The following is a 17753-nucleotide window of genomic DNA, read 5'->3' as shown; positions in this document are numbered from 1 at the left end:
GGATGTGCTGGGAGACAGTAGCCATGATAAGTGTAATAAATGCGAAAACTGTAGGTGCCCAAGTTAGACACCATGTCTTGAGACTACTGTTGTGCAGCCTATGTCATCTGTGTCTTCTGCCTTGTCAGGATAGCTAATGGTTCTGTTGATTGGGTGGTGGGGGAAGAACTATGTGGCTTTGTTTCAGATATTCCTTATTAGAGGATGGATCTCTACAAATCCACTCAGCACGTGTTGCTGACACAGGAAGATACGTCTGTATGGCAACTAATGCAGCCGGCACAGAGCGCAAACAAATTGATCTGCAAGTCCTTGGTAAAAGTTTTGGTTTTAGATAATCATACATGTTTTCACAAGTCTAAAGTACGCTTGTATCATTTTTCCTGTTCAGACTGATACACTTAGAAGTTATGCTCTTTTTCAGTTACTCTGTTTTGTTTTGTTTTGTTTTGTTTTGTTTTGTTTTGTTTTTAAATGGGAATTTACAACCCAAAAGCTTATGAAAAGAAAACATTTTTTTTCCTTGTTACCTGTCATGTGCACAACACCTGGAAATAGAAAGACTGGACACATCCAATGCTTCATGTTTAGTAGGTTCATTACCACCAAATTACTCTATTTATAATAAGTAAGTAAATGTGTTCAGGCAGCGCAGCTCTGTATATAGGTATGCGTGCATGCGTGCAATTATTTTGAGTAATTAGGCTTTGTTTGTTTTTAGTGCCTCCAACTATTGCATCTGGACGTACTAATATTACAGTTACTGTAAATGTGCAAACCACATTGCCCTGCGAAGCCACTGGAATTCCCAGGCCAGCAGTTAGCTGGAAGAAGAATAGGCATCTGCTTACTCTTGACCAGAACCAGAATACTTACAGGTGAGGGATGTTTTCTTTTCACTGTGGGTTTAAAATTTATGAGGATTACCTTGGCACTTTAAAAACTATCCATACATAAATGTAATTTTATATAGCCAACAAAATTTGTTGTCTGATTACTTGAGAAGGAAAGGAAGTATTTCACTGGCTTTTACTTTCTTCTCTTTTCTTTGTTCAGACTTCTGTCTTCAGGTTCCTTAGTAATCATTTCCCCCACTGTGGATGACACTGCTGTCTATGAGTGCTCTGTGTCAAATGATGCAGGAGAAGATCAAAGAGCAGTTGAGCTCACTGTTCAAGGTAAAGGGGATATCACTTTACAGGTGTATGGCACCTAGAACTTCTTTGGGATATACCAATGCTAGGATGAGACTTTTGTTTATTTTATGATATCCTTAAGTCTTTGGTATTGCTAAGAAAGTATCTTTCTAGAATTCATAACAAATGAAAATGGACTAACAACACTGATATTTGTTTTTAGTGCCCCCATCCATAGCAGATGAAGCCACAGATCTCTTGGTAACAAAGCTGTCTCCAGTAGTAATTTCCTGCACTGTCTCGGGGGTTCCTGTTCCCTCGGTTCATTGGACCAAAAATGGCGTAAAGTTGCTTTCCAGAGGAGATGGCTACAGAATTCTCCCTTCAGGTACTGTGCATGGCTGGAGTCCAGATACAGAAAACACTAGCGAAGGGGACTGATTATGCACATCTAGAAGTAATTAATTAGATACAAACAACTCCTTAAAAAAAGGAAATACTTTATTTAGAATAAAAATATAGACCTCTTAGGAAGAGTGCTGCTCTGTGGATGCAGGGTACTGCTGGGTGCTGTAATGCACTCTCTCTCTGCTGTAGGTGCTGTTGAAATTCCTGCTGTTCAGTTGGCACATGCAGGTCGGTACACCTGTGTGGCCCGGAACACGGCTGGCTCTGCTCATAGGCATGCCACTCTTCATGTTCATGGTAAGGTGTGAAAAGAAAATGTATTATGTCAGAAAACATTGCCTGCATAATACATGGCTGTGCCACAGAGTAAAGATGAGCACAGATTGGACTGTCAATAGAAGAGCACTTCCACTGAGCTCTTCATAAAGATGACAGAATCCAGCTAGCTGTTGTTAATTCAGCCTTCTTTGGCTTTCAGTTACGTAATTTAAATGTCTTCTGTATTTTCTAGCCTTGAAAGTTTACCAGTTGGCATTTTGCCTTTCATTTTGTTCTACAGAACCACCCATCATCCAAATTCAGCCAGGGATGCTGGATGTCATTGTGAACAATCCCATTCTGTTACCATGTGAAGCAGTGGGAACACCTCAACCCGTAATAACATGGCAAAAAGAGGGTATCAATATAATGACAACAGGTATCCTCTTACAATCTGTAATTCAACTCGATTTGCTGGAATTCAGAAACTTTCTCTCTGTTTTGTGAATGTCCAAATTCATTCTTTTTAGAAAGAAAAAAGAAACTACCATACTTTGCTTACATTTGTTTCAGGAAACAGTTATATGGTTCTTCCCAATGGCAGCTTACAGATTACAGAATCAACTGTTGAAGATGCTGGCACTTATACGTGTGTTGCTCAAAATCCAGCTGGCACTGCTTTGGGGAAAATCAAACTGAAAGTTCAAGGTAAATAAAATTCTAAGCTCTTGTAGTGATTTATAGACAAGAAATGCATGCATGTTTTCTGTTTGCAAAAATTAAATAGAAGCAACACAACAGGTCCTAATGCTTTCCTATGTGATGTGACATGAAGTAGAGCCCAGGAGGCTTATTCCCTTCTGGTTGTCTACTTCAGAATCAACTTTTAGGCTTGTTTTCACTGAGAATTCCATGTTTCTTACATCATCTCAATCTTTTCTAAATTTTCATAATCCTTTTTCAGTCCCTCCTGTCATCAAGTCCCAGCCAAAGGAGTATGTTGTTCCTGTTGATCAATCTGTCACTCTACAGTGCGAGGCTGAAGGCAACCCTGGGCCAGAGATCAGTTGGCATAAAGATGGCCAGCAAGTAACGGAATCCATGAGAAGAAGAATCCTTAGCACTGGGGCGCTGCAGATTGTGCTTGTGCAGCCTGGTGACGCGGGCCGTTACACATGCATAGCTGCAAATGTGGCAGGGTCCAGCAGTTCCAGCATGGAACTTGTTGTGCAGAGTGAGTGTGGCTGTGTGGAAACAAGGTGTACTATAACAGCATGGACCTATGGAGGGTGAGAAGCTGGGATGTAAGGGAGAGGTTCAGGAAAATGGTGCTATTTGATCTGTGAATTTTATTGTTTTGTAGTATTAAGCCAGTTTCTCAAATTCAGGCTGAGCATTACATTCCTTTAAGTCAGTTTCTTTTTTATTGCATGTATTTCACACACTGTGGCATGCTTAATAGATAGTCATTGGTAGATACAAGAAACAATACAGAAGATCCAGATTTCTTCAATCCAGTATGGTATGTTTTTACAGAAGAAGGAACTTTAAAAGGTTTATTGAAATGCATACGTATTCTTTTTACAGCTCCACCCAAGATTCACAATAGGGAGGCACATTACACGGTCATGGAGGATTCCCGTGCTGTTCTGGCCTGTGTGGCAGATGGAATTCCAACACCAGTAATAAACTGGAAGAAGGACAATGCACTGTTAACAGAGATAGTGGGAAAATACAGGACTGTGCCAGGTGGAGACCTCATTTTGGACAATGTTGTTGTAAGTTCACTAAATTTAAGATGTGACTTGACTAGCTTGGATGTGATGCAACACTACTTCTCTTCATTTTCACCATTTTATGGGTTAGTCTCTTATTTTGTTTTCTTGTTAACATTTCAAAGTCTTTGTAAATGTTTCATTTTCCATTGTTTAGTAAAATATCTGTGAAAAACTTGTAGTCATAATTTCTCAGAATGGACAAAAAAAAGTGTAAGGTCATCTTTCAAAAACAGAGGAAGCAAGAGTTGAGATGAACTTTTCTACCAAATGCTATTTCCAAATGTTTTGACATTCCACTGCCATTACAAGCTGTAAGGTTGTGTAAGGTACAGCACAACTGAAATTTCCCCAACACTTTTTCTTTCAGCCTGAAGATTCTGGCACTTATACCTGTACTGCCAAGAATGCTGCTGGAGAAGACGCACATTCTGTCACACTGGTTGTTCACGTGCTCCCAGCTTTTACTGAACTGCCTGGAGATGTAACTTTGACTAAAGGAGAACAACTTAGATTAACTTGCAAAGCAACTGGGATACCTGTGCCCAAAATAACTTGGACTTTTAATAATAACATCATTCCAGGTGGGAAACAGTTATTGGTCATTCTGCTCTAGATTTTTCCTTTCGCAGCACTGCAATTGATTTAGCATAAAGAAAAGAAAAAACCTAGAGCTAATAAACTTGTTAGGCGGTGATTGAGTGTGGAATAAATATCTTAAGTATTATGCAATAGTGTAATTAAACTGCTCCTGAGACACAGCTGCAAGAAGGATAATTAAGAAATTGTCCCTATTCTATAGCCAATAATGTAACACATTAAAAACACACAGTATTTGATTACATTTACTCAACATCCAACAACTAAAACTATTTCTCTCAAGTATGAAGAAAGTCTCAGCAGTGCAAAGAGTACAGATGCACGAAGCTTCAAATTGAAGGACAACTTTTGTGAATATGTGCACAAGGGGAAATTATAACTGTGACTTTTCTGTGCAATTCTGAGTCTTAGAAATGAAATGGCACAATGCCATTTCTGCTGAATAGCACTTTAATTCATAGAATTATAGAATCATAGAATTGCAAGGTTGGAAACAACCTGCAAGATCATCGAGTCCAACCATCCTCCCATCACCACTGCTACCACAAGCACTAAACCACATCTCACAGCTCCTCATCCGAATGCCTCTTGAACACTGCCAGGGACGGCAACTCCACCACCTCCCTGGGCAGCCATTCCACTGCCTGACCACTCTCTGAGAGAAAAAGTTCTTCCTTATGTCCAACCTAAACCTCCTCTGGTACAACTTGCCATTTCCTTGGGTCCTGTTCATTGCCTGGGAGAAGAGGCCAAACCCCTCCTCATCACAACCTCCTTTCAGGAAGTTGTAGAGAGCAATGAGGTCTCCTTTGAGCCTTCTCTTCTCCAGACTGAACAATCCCAGCTCCCTCAGCTGCTCCTCATAAGACTTGTGCTCCAGACCCCTCACTAGTTCAAACAGTCTTAAGAAATATCAGCTTAAGAAATATTAGCTATTGAAATGCATATGTTTAAAATCATCAAAGTAATCCTTTACTGTGTGTTCTCCCTTCAGCACAGTATGATGATGTAAGTGGACACAGTGAACTTGTTATTGGAAGAGTATCTAAAGATGACTCTGGTACCTATGCATGCACAGCAGAAAATGAAGTTGGCTCCATCAGAGCTATTGGTTTTGTGTATGTCAAAGGTATGTATGAATAACAGCAGTTGTGATCACTGTCAGAGTTTCCTGCAGCCATGTTCATATTAACAGAGAATCACAGAATCATAAAATTTGATTTGGGTTGGGAGGGACCACAAAGATCATGTAATTCCAACCCCCTGCCATGGGTTTGTTGCCACCCAGCAGATTAGACTGTGCAGAGGCCCATCCAGTCTGGCCTTCAGCACCTCCTGGGATGGGGCATCCATAACTTCTCTAGGCAGCTTGTGGCAGTGCCTCACTACCCTCTCAGTAAAGAATTTTGAAATACAATTGTGGGCTGCAAGCACACACTGCTCATTTGCATCAAGCTATTTGTCCACCAGAATGCCAAACTCTTTTTCCACATGGGTGCTCTTCTTCTCTCAGTCTGTGCATTTGTCACATGTTATTTGGTACCTGGTCTTTGGATGAATGGGAACAAAATAGAAACGGATTGAAATTCACGTTTTGTCTTAAAGTTAGGGATGAACAATTCCTTTGAACCATTCCATTCAGGGTATTTTATTTTGACTCTACTATTTGTATGCTACCAACTGTTTTTTTAGAGCCTCCGGTCTTCAGAGGGGACTACTATCCTAGCCGAATTGAGCCCTTGGGTGGTAATGCTGTGCTGAACTGTGAAGTCAGAGGGGATCCACCTCCAACCATCCAGTGGAGCAAAGAAGGAGTGGGCATTCAGATTAGCAAGAGGATCCGACAGCTTAACAATGGTTCTCTTGCTATCTACGGCACTGTTGTGAGTCACTGGTCTGTTGTGATGTGTTTTTGTGTTGCAGTTAATGATTCCAGATCATACTGTTTTGAAAGAGTGAGACTGGATATTTAATCCAGTTTGCTTTACCTTTAACAAATATTCATATAATTCCCTCTAGAATCATACTCAAATTACTGTAACAAAAACAAAAATAAGGATACTGTCATTTCCTTTAATTGTCAGAAAGACTGTATCTACATACCATTATTTGGTGTATGAGATCTTGATGATACCCAATTAAAAGGAAATTTTGTTTTGAACCTTTAAAAGACCTTGGGTTCTGCCCATTCAGATCAGCTGAAAAGCAATTGCAAGCCTTGTAACATCCGAGTTCCTAATAGAAATGACAAGACCCTTTCCCCATGCCCCATGGCTGTAAATCCATGTCTGTATTTTAGAGTAGAGTTAGAAACAATAGCTTCTTTGGAGCTATTTAGGAAAAAAAGAGATCTGGTCTGAATTAAAGAAAAAAATGGAATAATTGCAGTAAAGATAATTTACAGTATCATCTATTAATAAAGGCAATATGCTTGCATACTGTAGAATCTAACAGTGTGCCTCTTTGAATTCAGTGTGTGCATGTTGTACTGCAGATTCACTTGCATGAGGTAAACTGAAACCCTTGTTATATCCATGTGGGTACATGACTATTTGCCTTTTGTTCTTTAGAACGAAGATGCTGGTGACTACAAGTGTGTGGCAACCAATGATGCTGGTGTGGTGGAACGCAATCTAACACTCACCCTTCAGAGTAAGGCGCTAAATGATAAGCTTCATGCCATTAAATCAGAGCAGTAATCTCCCTTATTGCAGTAATCTGCAGTATTTGCAGCTCCCATTGGTTTTGAAGGTTGAGCACCTCACTATTCTTTAGGTTGATTAATCTCATCTTTCACTGTTAGTAATGAAGCTGACAACTGAGATCAAGGAAGGGAAGCACATGGACGATGATGTAGCTTATTCATGGGGATGAGCTGGGGATGAATCACCTGAAAACGGTCCATTTCTCTCAGTTGTATGTAGAACTGGATTAAACTAGACCGGACCTTTAAATTGAGGAAGTTACATGAGAATAATGCCAATATTTTATGTTTTACAGAAATAATATTTTGGATTTTTTTTTTCCTACTGGTTATAGAATTTTATCTCTGATGGTTGAGGTAGTAGACTCAAGCAACCTGGATGTGTGCATTATATCTCAGTTGCCTTCAGGCCATGGTTAGTAGCATCTTTCAGCAGATTTTTAAAAATGTAGTATAGGAAGACTCTGTCCCAGTCCCAACTTTGGCCCTCAGTTTGCTACACATTAAAAACAGTCTTATCAGTGTTGTTTTAACTTGTGTGTTCTATCATTTGACAGTAGAAGATCAATGATAATAATCTGTCAAAATAAAGAGACTAGGTTGTTTTGCCCTTTCTGACCAGACTTCTAATACTTACTATAATGGAAGAACGTACCCATGTGCTGTTGCCTAAAGCCTTTCTCTTTCAGGTCCTCCAGTCATCACCGTTGAGCCTGCATGGACCACTGTTGAAGCTGGTGGTACAGCAATGCTGAACTGCCAGGCCAGTGGAGAACCCCCTCCAGCCATCAGATGGTCCCGCCAAGGTCATCCACTTGTGAGCGATGACAGGGTGACTGTCTTGCCTAATGGCTCCCTGCATATCACTGCAGCACAGAAGGAAGATACATCTGAATATGAGTGTGTAGCGAGGAATCTAATGGGATCTGTGCTTGTTAGAGTTCCACTGACTGTCCAGGGTAGGCGCACAAAATACAGGGCAATAACTTTCAAACTAGTAGATTCCAGTATTAATTGACAGTAACAACAAGACTTATCCCTTCCATGTACGAATTAGGTGTATGTTAGACCTGTTCTGAGATGTCTTAGTGGGTTTGTGCTTCATGTTGTTGTGTTCCTCTGATTGCACTCATCTAGTTGTACATAAATAATAATGAAAGATCCTGAACTTGATGCCATCCTCAGAATATATATAATCATGTCTCTGAAGAAAAGCCTTTAGGACCATAAACTATTTCAGAGCATCTGGGGTGATCTCTGAATTAATAAATTTCTGCAGTAGTGAAGGCATGAAGCAGGTTGGATTTCCAAGCATGGCCTCTGACGTACATTTTGTTCTTTCCTCTCTCAGTCTAAGAGCTGTCATCATAAGTACATGTTCCCAACAGAGCACATTTTTCCCACTGCAGTGCACGGTGGATTTTCGGATTGGCTTGAATGGCAACCTTGCAGCGTAACATGTGGTCAGGGTGTGCAGGAGCGAGCTCGTAGATGCAACAACCCCCTCCCAGCAAATGGTGGGAGACCATGTGAGGGGCCTGACACAGATGTGCGCAGCTGCCACAACAAGCCATGTCCAGGTATTTAATAGACTGATATTTTTAATTTGCCTTATGTCAGGTATCTCAGTAATATACCATTTTCACCATGGACCTTCATGACAGATGGATTTTTCTGGCAGGTTGAAATTCATCTTGAGTTTTGTGGAAAGGAAATATATGCACACACAGTTTTCTGTTTGTTTGTTTGTTTTAAAGTATTTTAATTAAAGCTGAAAATTTCTGTTTCTTAGTTGATGGCAACTGGTCCGAATGGGGGCTTTGGGAGGAGTGTTCAAAGAGCTGTGGAGAAGGGAACAGGACCAGAACCAGAACCTGCAGTAACCCACCAGCCCAGCACGGCGGGAAGCCATGCAATGGCAGTGCTGTGGATTTCATCATGTGCAAAGTTGGGCCTTGTCCAGGTAAGAGAACGTTATTGTAGAATGGGCTGTGTAAGGGGCTTTTTTTCAACAATTTCTTTCTTTTCCCTACTCAATAAAAATGCTGATTTTGTTTTTTGATGTGGCCCATCTGCTCACAGAGTAGCATTTGCTACTCTAAACCCACCCCACAAAACCTATTAAAATGGAAAAAATAAAGGCCACATAAAGCACACTAATTAGAATTTAAGAAATTAGTGGTACTTCTGCTTTTAAAATTTTCAGTCACATGTGTTTCTCCTAGCTAGCTGCATGTTATGGTTTCTTTCCTGTCTTGCTACTACTTACTGCATTTGACAGGATGTAGTTTATTCTTAGCCCGTCACTGCTGGCACGTTTCCTTCTGCGGAGTTTTCATTATATGGATTTTTCCCATTCTCCTGGCTTTGCTGCCGCCACGAAGTTAAGTGTCCATCCACAGCCTGAGATTCATTTCTGTAGATCTTGGTAACAGAGTCATTCTGACCTCTGCTTGCTGGTACCCACCAAAGGCAGTGTGCCAGGCTTTTGCTAGCATGCCCTTCCCAGGCTGAGACCTTTGGCCTAACACAGGGCAATCACATCCACTTAACACCAGATGTGATCAAATCATTCTGTTCTGCTGTTCAAAGGTTCTAATCAGGTGAGGAGATACATTCAGGAAATGGAAAGGATCTCTCTTTTGGAAACTTCTCATCTGGTTCAGCTGTTGCTCGAAGCAAAGGTTTTTTAAGGGCTTATGCAGAGTATTTTATTTATTGATATTTCAAAAGGTAGTGGATTTTTTGTTTTGCTTTTGTTTGTTTTTATTTATTTTGTCGTCGGCTGTGTAGCTGTAATGTCAAGTTAAAGCAGCTGTATGGTTTAAACAGTAGTGTGGCTGTGCTGACTTTGCAGTTGATGGTGAGTGGAGCTCCTGGCTTCCATGGGGCCCATGCAGTGAGAGCTGTGGGAAAGGCACCCAGACGCGGCTGCGGCTCTGCAGCAGCCCCCCTCCCTCACATGGTGGGTCCCACTGTCACGGGCCTGATGTGCAAAGGCAGGTCTGCAGCAAGAGGCGCTGCCCAGGTAAGATATGTCAGATAGAAAGAGGCGAAATGGCAGTTTCCAAATTCTGTTTAAGTTATATCTAATGCTTTTCAGTTCTAAAACTGTAATCCCTGAAAAAATTCCATTCAAGCCTTCTATTTTCAGAGGTCCCTCCCAGTCTTCAGCATTCCTTTGTAGACCTAACATGTGGGATTTCTTCTCCAGTCCTTGCATCTCCTCCATTATGCAACATCCTGAATCCTTGGCTGTTACATTACAATCCGCCCAATGCGGTGATTTCAGGGTCTACTTTATGCATGAATATCTATAGATAATGGAATGGCTGAGCATGAGGACTCAGTGATCCCTGACCATGTATGTAGCAGGACCACAACTTATCTACAGATCGTGCTGTTCTCCAGCTTTCACTCCTGAAAATCCATATGTAGAAACCCCTGTGTATCTGATATGTTCTACAGGGAGGGTCAGTAATGTACAGCAATCAGGCACCCTGATGTAACTCTGACTCACTTTATCTCCAACATCAGAGGCTGTAACTGTTCCTTGCTGTGCCTTTCTCATCAGTGGACGGAAAGTGGGCCCCGTGGGGCAGCTGGAGCGCCTGCACTGTGTCCTGTGGTGGAGGCAGCAGTCAGAGAACACGCCAATGCTCAGACCCAGCCCCACAGTTTGGAGGTCACAGATGTGAAGGAAATGACATACAAGTTGATTTTTGTAACAGTGATCCTTGTCCTGGTGAGTGCTTTCAGTTAAGCTGCTTGTCCACTTGATGGATTTGTAGGGATGGATGAGAGGAAGGAAGACCTCCACAAATCACATTTGTACTCCCAATATATGCAGAAAAATCAGGGAAGAGGCAGATGGCAAGATAATCTCTCCATCTCTAAGTAAGACTGGGGCATTTTAAACACTTCTTGGGAACACAAACCAGCAGCAGCTGGTGTATAAGCTCCTGCAAGACTGTCAGAGGTCTCAGAAACTCAGAATCACATAGTCTGGAAAAGGCCTGGAAGGTCATCAGTCATCAAGCTGACCTGGTTGTGCACTTCTATAAAGTCACAGCTGTCCAGGCACAAAGTACTACAAATCTGAACTCTGCAACTCACACCATGATCTGGTGACTTGCTCTGTTAGTGAGATGTGCTGCATGTTTTCTGCATTAGTCACCTAATGAGCTGTAGTGTTCTGGAGTTGGTTATTACACACCAAGAAATCACTAAATGCTGGACAAGATAACTTGATCTTAAGTCTGGCTTTTGCTTTTTGTTTACGAAAAGAAAATAGGTTATAGGAATATAGGAATATTTTCCTACCTTGAATGTCTGTTTTTATTATGTACTATTAAGGGAAAGTCGCATAAAATCTGACATTTATTTTCACAGTTCATGGCAGCTGGGGCCCTTGGGGCAGCTGGGGAGCGTGCAGCCGCTCGTGCAACGGTGGGCAGGCAAGGCGGTACCGGGGCTGTGACAGCCCTCGCCCCAGCAGTGGTGGCAGGGCCTGCGCAGGGGCTGACATGCAGATCCAGCGGTGTGGCACTGACTTGTGCCCTGGTGAGTGCCTCCATAGTGCTACACGTCACACAGGATGGATGTGGGATGGTTGTGCTGTAAGAGGAATGGGGAACATTCCTTTCGTTATTTGCAATTTCATACAATGTAGAAATCCACTCTCATTTTTTTAAATGACCATCACTTACCATGATTTCCTCTTTCACATGCTAGATTTTACCAAAATGAGTTAGAATAATCCTTAACAGGAAAAAGTACATGAAAATCTCTCGTAAACCTAATAATTTTGCTTTTGCTTTATGGTAAATACAGTTTTTGAGGCTCCCAGCAAACTTCCATAATTTATTCCAGGAGCAGGGGAGGATGCTAAGTCCACGTGTTTTAAATCAAATTATGATCAAAGCAGTTAACTGATTTATTAACTCAAAAATCAGTGACATTCAGGATCAGTGCTGGCAATATAGAATATAAACCACTATGCTAGAGACTTACTAAACACCCACAAATGTCTAAGCTTCCTTCCATAATTCACCCTAGAAAAGGGTTTTAATTAAATTACTAATATTTTTAATATAATAAATCATTAAATCCCTCCTCTGTGCATACCCCCATACCTTCATCATGGAGGTAATGCAGTAGCTTTGTGTGTAGGTGTGCCACTTCAACACCCTGCTGACCGCCACTGCGGTAAGAAAGCCCCTGACCAGGCCTTTACTAGGAGAGTGGTTAGGCCCTGGAACGGGCTGCCCAGGGAGGTTGTGGATGCCCCGTCCTTGGACGTGTTTAAGGCCAGGTTGGACGGGGTCCTGGGCAACCTGATCTGAATATGTATGTTTGGTGGCCCTGCTAGGCAGGGAGGTTGGAACTACATGATCCTTGGGGTCCCTTCCAACCCGGGTGATTCTGTGATTCTGTGATTCTGTGATTCAGGCCGGAGCTGCAGCTGGAGCAGCTCTGCAGCTGGAGCTGGCTCTGCTCTGATATAGGGCAGCCTCCCCTGCTACCAAAACCTTTCCATGTAAATCCAATACTACTTTTCAAACTGATTCCACTTTACTCAAAAGTTTCCTGGTATTTCCCTGGTTAATATTTAATTTGGCTGACGATTATGTGAAACTGTTCGTTGTTACCTTCTCCTTGTCAGTTTTGAGCAACTGTCAGCACCAACTGATAAGTCCAGATCTCCATCTCCAGATGCTCTGTTCATGCTGTGTACGGTCACATTCTCAGCATGTCAGCCATTGTTATTGAGGCTGTGCTTTGGAGGCTTCTTCCTTCCCTATGTAATATGGCCAAATCTAACTGATCTCTTGTGAGCGCTTGGATCAACAGAACATGTTTTCTTTATTTTGAGATTTGTGGTTTGTTTGGTTTGTTCTAATCTTCCATCAGTTTTATACCCAGGCAGTTTCAGATAATTCTTTTTAAAGAATGGTGCTCCCAAAGCTCTGAGCAGTTGGGTTGTTCCTCTAGTGAGAGACAAGCAGAAAGGACGATAGGGGAGTCTGAATATTGACAGCTCTTCTGTGTGAACTGGTTTTTGATGGATCTGCATACATTTGACTGTGCTTCTTAATCTTGAAATCATAGAATCACCAAGGGTGGAAAAGACCTCCAAGATCATCCAGTGGATGGTTACATCCACCTACAGTATTTCTCTACAAAACCATGTCCTTTAGTACAACATTTAAGTGTTTCTTAAACACCTCCAGGGACAATGACTCCACAGCCTCCCTGGGCAGCCGACTTCAGCACCTGACCGCTCAGGTCAGCAGATTTACGTTCAATCTGAACCTCCCTTGGCACAACTTGAGGCCGTTCCTCTGTTCCTATTACTAGTTATATGGGAGAAGAGCCTGACCCCCACTTCTCCACAACCTCCTTTCAGGCAGTTGTAGAGAGCAATGAGGTCTCCCCTGACCCTCTTGTTCTCCAGCCTAAATAATCCCAGTTCCCTCAGCCGCTCTGTGTAAGACTTGTGCTCCAGACTTTTCACCAGCTTAATTGCCCTTCTCTGGACATGCTCCACAGTGTCAAAGTCATTCTTGTAGCGAGGGGCCCAAAACTGAACTCAGCACTCGAAGGTGTGACCTCACTACATAGGGATGGTCACTTCCCTGCTTCTGCTGGCTGCGCTTTGCTGATACCAGCCAGGTTGCCATTGGCCTTTGTGGCCACCTGGAAACACTGCTGGCTCATGTTCAGCTGAGTGCTGACCAACACCCTAAGGTCAATTTCTTCCACACAGTCCTGCAGCCACTCTGCCTTAAGCCTGTAGTGATGCCTGGGGTTATTGTGGCCAAAGTGCAGGACCTGGCACTTGGTCTTGTTGAACTTCATCCCATTGGCCTCAGCCCAGCTATCCAGCTTGTCCAGATCACTCTGTATGGCCTTCCTACCCTCAGGCAGATCAACAGTTTGTCCCAGCTTGGTGTCATCTGCAAACTTACTGAGGGTGCACTCAATCCCCCCATCCAGATCACCAATAAAGATATTAAACAGGACAGGCCCCAGTGCAGACCCCCAGGGAACACCACTTGTGACCAGTTGCTAGCTGGATTTCACTCCATTCACCACCAGTTCTGTGTAGCCTGATATTCTCAGGGGCAGATGCAGAGAGGCTGGCAAAAGGAATCCTTTACAGAAACTCTGCAGAGGGCAGCTGGCAGAAGTTGGGAAGTGGGTGATTATATGTCCCTTCTTGTAATACTATTTCTTTTCTTTGTCACAAAAGCATTACTGATGCAGCCTAAAATATTTTAAGTGAACTTTCCTCATTTTCTCTTTCTTTAGTGAATGGAAACTGGGGGCCATGGCAGACATGGAGCCAGTGCTCTGCTTCTTGTGGCGGAGGAGAGCAGACCCGAACACGCCTGTGCAGGAATCCTACCCCGCTATATCATGGCCATCCTTGTCCTGGAGACTCCTCCCAGATATCCAGGTGTAATAGTCAAGCATGTCCTGGTGAGTTCATTTTCTGCCTGTGTGTAATGGGAGTGTTGTGAAAGACTGCTGCACTCCTAATTAAACTGGCTCATTTTCTTGACTTACATCTCCTCTGCAACTGCCACTGAATCAATTTGTTGTTGTTGCAACCTGTTATGCAGCACTGGTGTATGCTCTTAAATAATTGCTGCTTTTCAGAGATGTGGATATAAGGCAGTTCCTATATTACTGTGCATGTATCTCAGATCATATATGAACACCACACTGTTACCTGCAGGTTGCGAGCTTGACTGTTGCAATTAATGTAGTAATATAAGCAGAAATACCCACATGGGCAATGCTTCTGGCTTTTCTGTCTCCCATAATATCAGCCATGGTGCTTTTTTTTTTTCCTTCATTCCTTTCCTCTCTTGCACAGGTGGGCCTTCACGTGCCCAAGGCAGCATCATTGGAAACATTAACAATATTGAGTTTGGAATTGCTTTCCTGAATGCCACAGTAACAGACAGCCTGAACTCTGAATCTAGAGTAATACAAGCAAAGATTACAAGCATCCCTCGGAGCCTTGGTAGGCTTTTTACTACTTTTTATCACTTTCATTTTTTCTAGAACCAGGTTGAATTCTGTGCAGTGCTAGTTTTCACTACTTCATTTTATCAGGGGTCACTGGAGAAACTGATCTAACTTTTCAGACCAAGAGAGGAAAAAGGAATCTTCAGTACTTTATATTAATATTCTAAGAATATCTGTACATCCTCTGAATTTTTCATAGTTTTAATCTTATGAGTTACTCACATTTTAGATTATATTCTTATTTTGGCTTCGTAGTCAGCTCTTGCTGATGTGGGGGACACTTAGCCTTGGGAAAAAGCCCTCAGATATTACATTGGATTTCTTTCAGGTCCAGCGCTAAGAAAGCTTGTTTCTATTCTGAGCCCAGTCTATTGGACAACTGCAAAAGAAATTGGAGAAGCAATGAATGGATTTACGCTCACTGGCGCGATATTCAAGAGAGAAACCCAAGTGGAATTTGCAACAGGTTGTGATGCACCATCTCTTTCCAGCAAACGTGATAGATACGGCATCCCTTTAAAAGAATCTCATCACCTGTGCTGAATTTTGATTCTTAATGCTTATGCTGCTATTTTCTGAATGCCTGTGGCTTTCAGAGTTTTAAATACAGCAGTACAGAGCTTTAATTGAGAGCACGTAATGCTTATGTTATAGGCATGGTATGCTTTATAAAAATATTAGCATGAGATAAGTGGTCAAGCGATCCAATTCAGATAGTCCTTGGCTTACAGGAGTCCCTAGTTAGGATCTGCATGCTTTTAAAATTCACAGGAGAGGTTCTGCGAATAACTCACATTGCCCGGGGTTTGGATTCAGACGGAGCCTTACTGCTGGATGTTGTTGTGAATGGCCATGTTCTACAGCTGCAGCCACTAGCTAATGTTAACATGAAGGTAAAGCCACTCTCAGATACCTTTTCTCTTTCGTTGTTGCACACTTCCTCTCTCATCTGTATTAAAGAGGTAGGCATTAAGTCCTGACAACTGCTCTACTGCATAACTTATTTAATACCTAGTTTAGTTGACAGGTGCTAACATTGCCCTCAAAAGCTAAAAGATGCCATCACAAAAGTAGGAATGGTCACTCAAGATTTTTAGGTGTTAGAAGGGGAGGCATGGAACTGTCTTTGGGGCCACGTACCACAGCTAGGCATGTTGAGTGAGGCTTTTAGTAGAGCTGTGTGTCTTTTAATAGAGGTGTGTGTCTAATGCCTGCCTGATTTTATGGCTTTTCTGGATGATGACATCAGCTTTTTTATGCCATGGCACCCTGCAAAAGCTTCAGAGTGTTATTTGTTTGCAGTTGCAGTTGTACATAGTCTGTCAGAATGCTTTTGTGGCTGATAAAATTTTAAGAGATTACATCATAGGGCATTTTGTGTACCCTTATCTTGCGTGCTGTTGTGGTGCAGGTTGGTAACAACATGCTCTCCTCTCTGCCATAGCATCAAAACTTTATCTTGTGCTGATCTATTTTATGCAAAACAATACTCTTACACAATTCCTCTGAAAGAGGCAGAATATTCAAAATTGGCTTTAAAAAAGAAACATCCTCAAACTTCCTCAGGAATGATGGGAGAGAATGGTTTGCATGACAGTCTCACTCCTGAGTTGTTCTACCTCTCATTTCTAAAAGGTATTCTAATAGTAAGGTATTTCTAATAGTAAGAAAGCTTCTGTCACTGACCTGTACTCCTAATACAACGGGATTGGTTTTCTACCTTGTTCATTCAGTATGAGGCATAAAGAACATTTTGCTTGCTATTATGCATGCTATGAAATTTTTGAATTAGAATCAAGGGCTTAATAACTGATTTTACTGGGAAAGAAAGATTATTCTTTAAAGTTGTTTTTATATAATTGGTACTTTGTTGGTAGGTAACCAGTTGAAACATATCCCACAGTGCAAAAAATATATATCAAGTTTTCCATATTTTCATACATTGCTGTAAGGAGCTGTTTATTTAGCATGTTTTCATAATCTGATTTAGAATACAAAAATATTTAGACTTCAAAAGATTCTTTGACCAATCTATTTAGTTTTTTGTAGTATATTCTCTACTGTAACTTCCATCATCAGGGTCATCAGCCTGTTTCTTATCAAAGGAAAAATAACAGGTGCTGGTAAGATTCAGCAGGCAAATTAAGGGTTAAAAAAAAAAAAAAAAGACATGTTCTGTGCAATACATTTTTTCAGCTGTTAAGAGAAAAACAATTTTTGGAATGTATCATATACTCCTTCAAAATATGAAGAGCACAGTGTTGTTAGCTGCACTCAGTGGCTGATATTGGCTGTTTCAGGATTACACAGAAGACTACATTCAGATCGGCCCCGGGCAGCTGTATGCCCATTCCACTCGCCTCTTTGCTGTGGATGGAGTTAGTGTTCCCTACACATGGAACCACACTATTACCTATGATCATACTAAAGGAAAAATGCCTTTTTTGGTGGAAACGCTCCAGGCTTCCTCTATCACAACAGAGTACAACCCACTGGAAGAAACTTTGGCTTTTAAAATCCACGCTTCCATTTCAAAAGGTATTGTTCAAGTCTGTTACAAAAAAACAGCAATAACATACTGATTTACTAGCATTCCCTGCCTTTATTCTCAAAGCTGGTTATGGCTTTGAAAGAGGAACTGCTCACTCAGTTAACTTTACTGTAGATTCTGGGACCTGTATGTCTCATTAATAAGCCTATAGATTAACATGTAAAAGCTCCTGCATTTTGCACTTTCTGTTCCTCTGCAGTTCCCATGGATGATCTCAGTTTGCCATTGCTGATGTTAACTCCTAGCATGAGCAGTAGCTTCAAACAGGCAGCCTCCAATAT

The 17753-nt window shown here is 41.8% G+C and overlaps 1 protein-coding gene across 6 annotated transcripts in view; it reads left to right on the top strand.

Moving 5' to 3' along the window:
* The window catches only part of HMCN1 (hemicentin 1), a 183195-nt gene that overhangs the window by 151953 nt on the left and 13489 nt on the right, over nt 1-17753 (top strand). For 5 of the 6 annotated variants that reach the window (XM_048945083.1, XM_048945081.1, XM_048945086.1 and 2 more), the window contains 24 exons: nt 188-315; nt 722-878; nt 1057-1178; nt 1360-1524; nt 1734-1841; nt 2104-2241; nt 2376-2510; nt 2767-3036; nt 3390-3580; nt 3948-4161; nt 5172-5306; nt 5870-6060; nt 6748-6829; nt 7571-7840; nt 8291-8461; nt 8674-8844; nt 9739-9909; nt 10456-10626; nt 11274-11444; nt 14196-14366; nt 14767-14916; nt 15250-15387; nt 15693-15814; nt 17222-17459. In XM_048945083.1, coding sequence (XP_048801040.1) covers nt 188-315; nt 722-878; nt 1057-1178; nt 1360-1524; nt 1734-1841; nt 2104-2241; nt 2376-2510; nt 2767-3036; nt 3390-3580; nt 3948-4161; nt 5172-5306; nt 5870-6060; nt 6748-6829; nt 7571-7840; nt 8291-8461; nt 8674-8844; nt 9739-9909; nt 10456-10626; nt 11274-11444; nt 14196-14366; nt 14767-14916; nt 15250-15387; nt 15693-15814; nt 17222-17459 — 3980 coding nt within the window. The remainder of the gene's footprint in view (nt 1-187; nt 316-721; nt 879-1056; nt 1179-1359; nt 1525-1733; nt 1842-2103; nt 2242-2375; nt 2511-2766; nt 3037-3389; nt 3581-3947; nt 4162-5171; nt 5307-5869; nt 6061-6747; nt 6830-7570; nt 7841-8290; nt 8462-8673; nt 8845-9738; nt 9910-10455; nt 10627-11273; nt 11445-14195; nt 14367-14766; nt 14917-15249; nt 15388-15692; nt 15815-17221; nt 17460-17753) is intronic. The other variant, XM_048945082.1, reaches the window with a different exon arrangement.

The sequence above is a fragment of the Lagopus muta genome, chromosome 5 (genome assembly GCF_023343835.1).
Source record: "Lagopus muta isolate bLagMut1 chromosome 5, bLagMut1 primary, whole genome shotgun sequence".
NCBI classification, from domain to species: Eukaryota; Metazoa; Chordata; class Aves; order Galliformes; family Phasianidae; genus Lagopus; species Lagopus muta.
The sequence above is the reverse complement of the archived record's forward strand: the minus strand, read 5'-3'. Positions and strand labels throughout refer to the sequence as shown.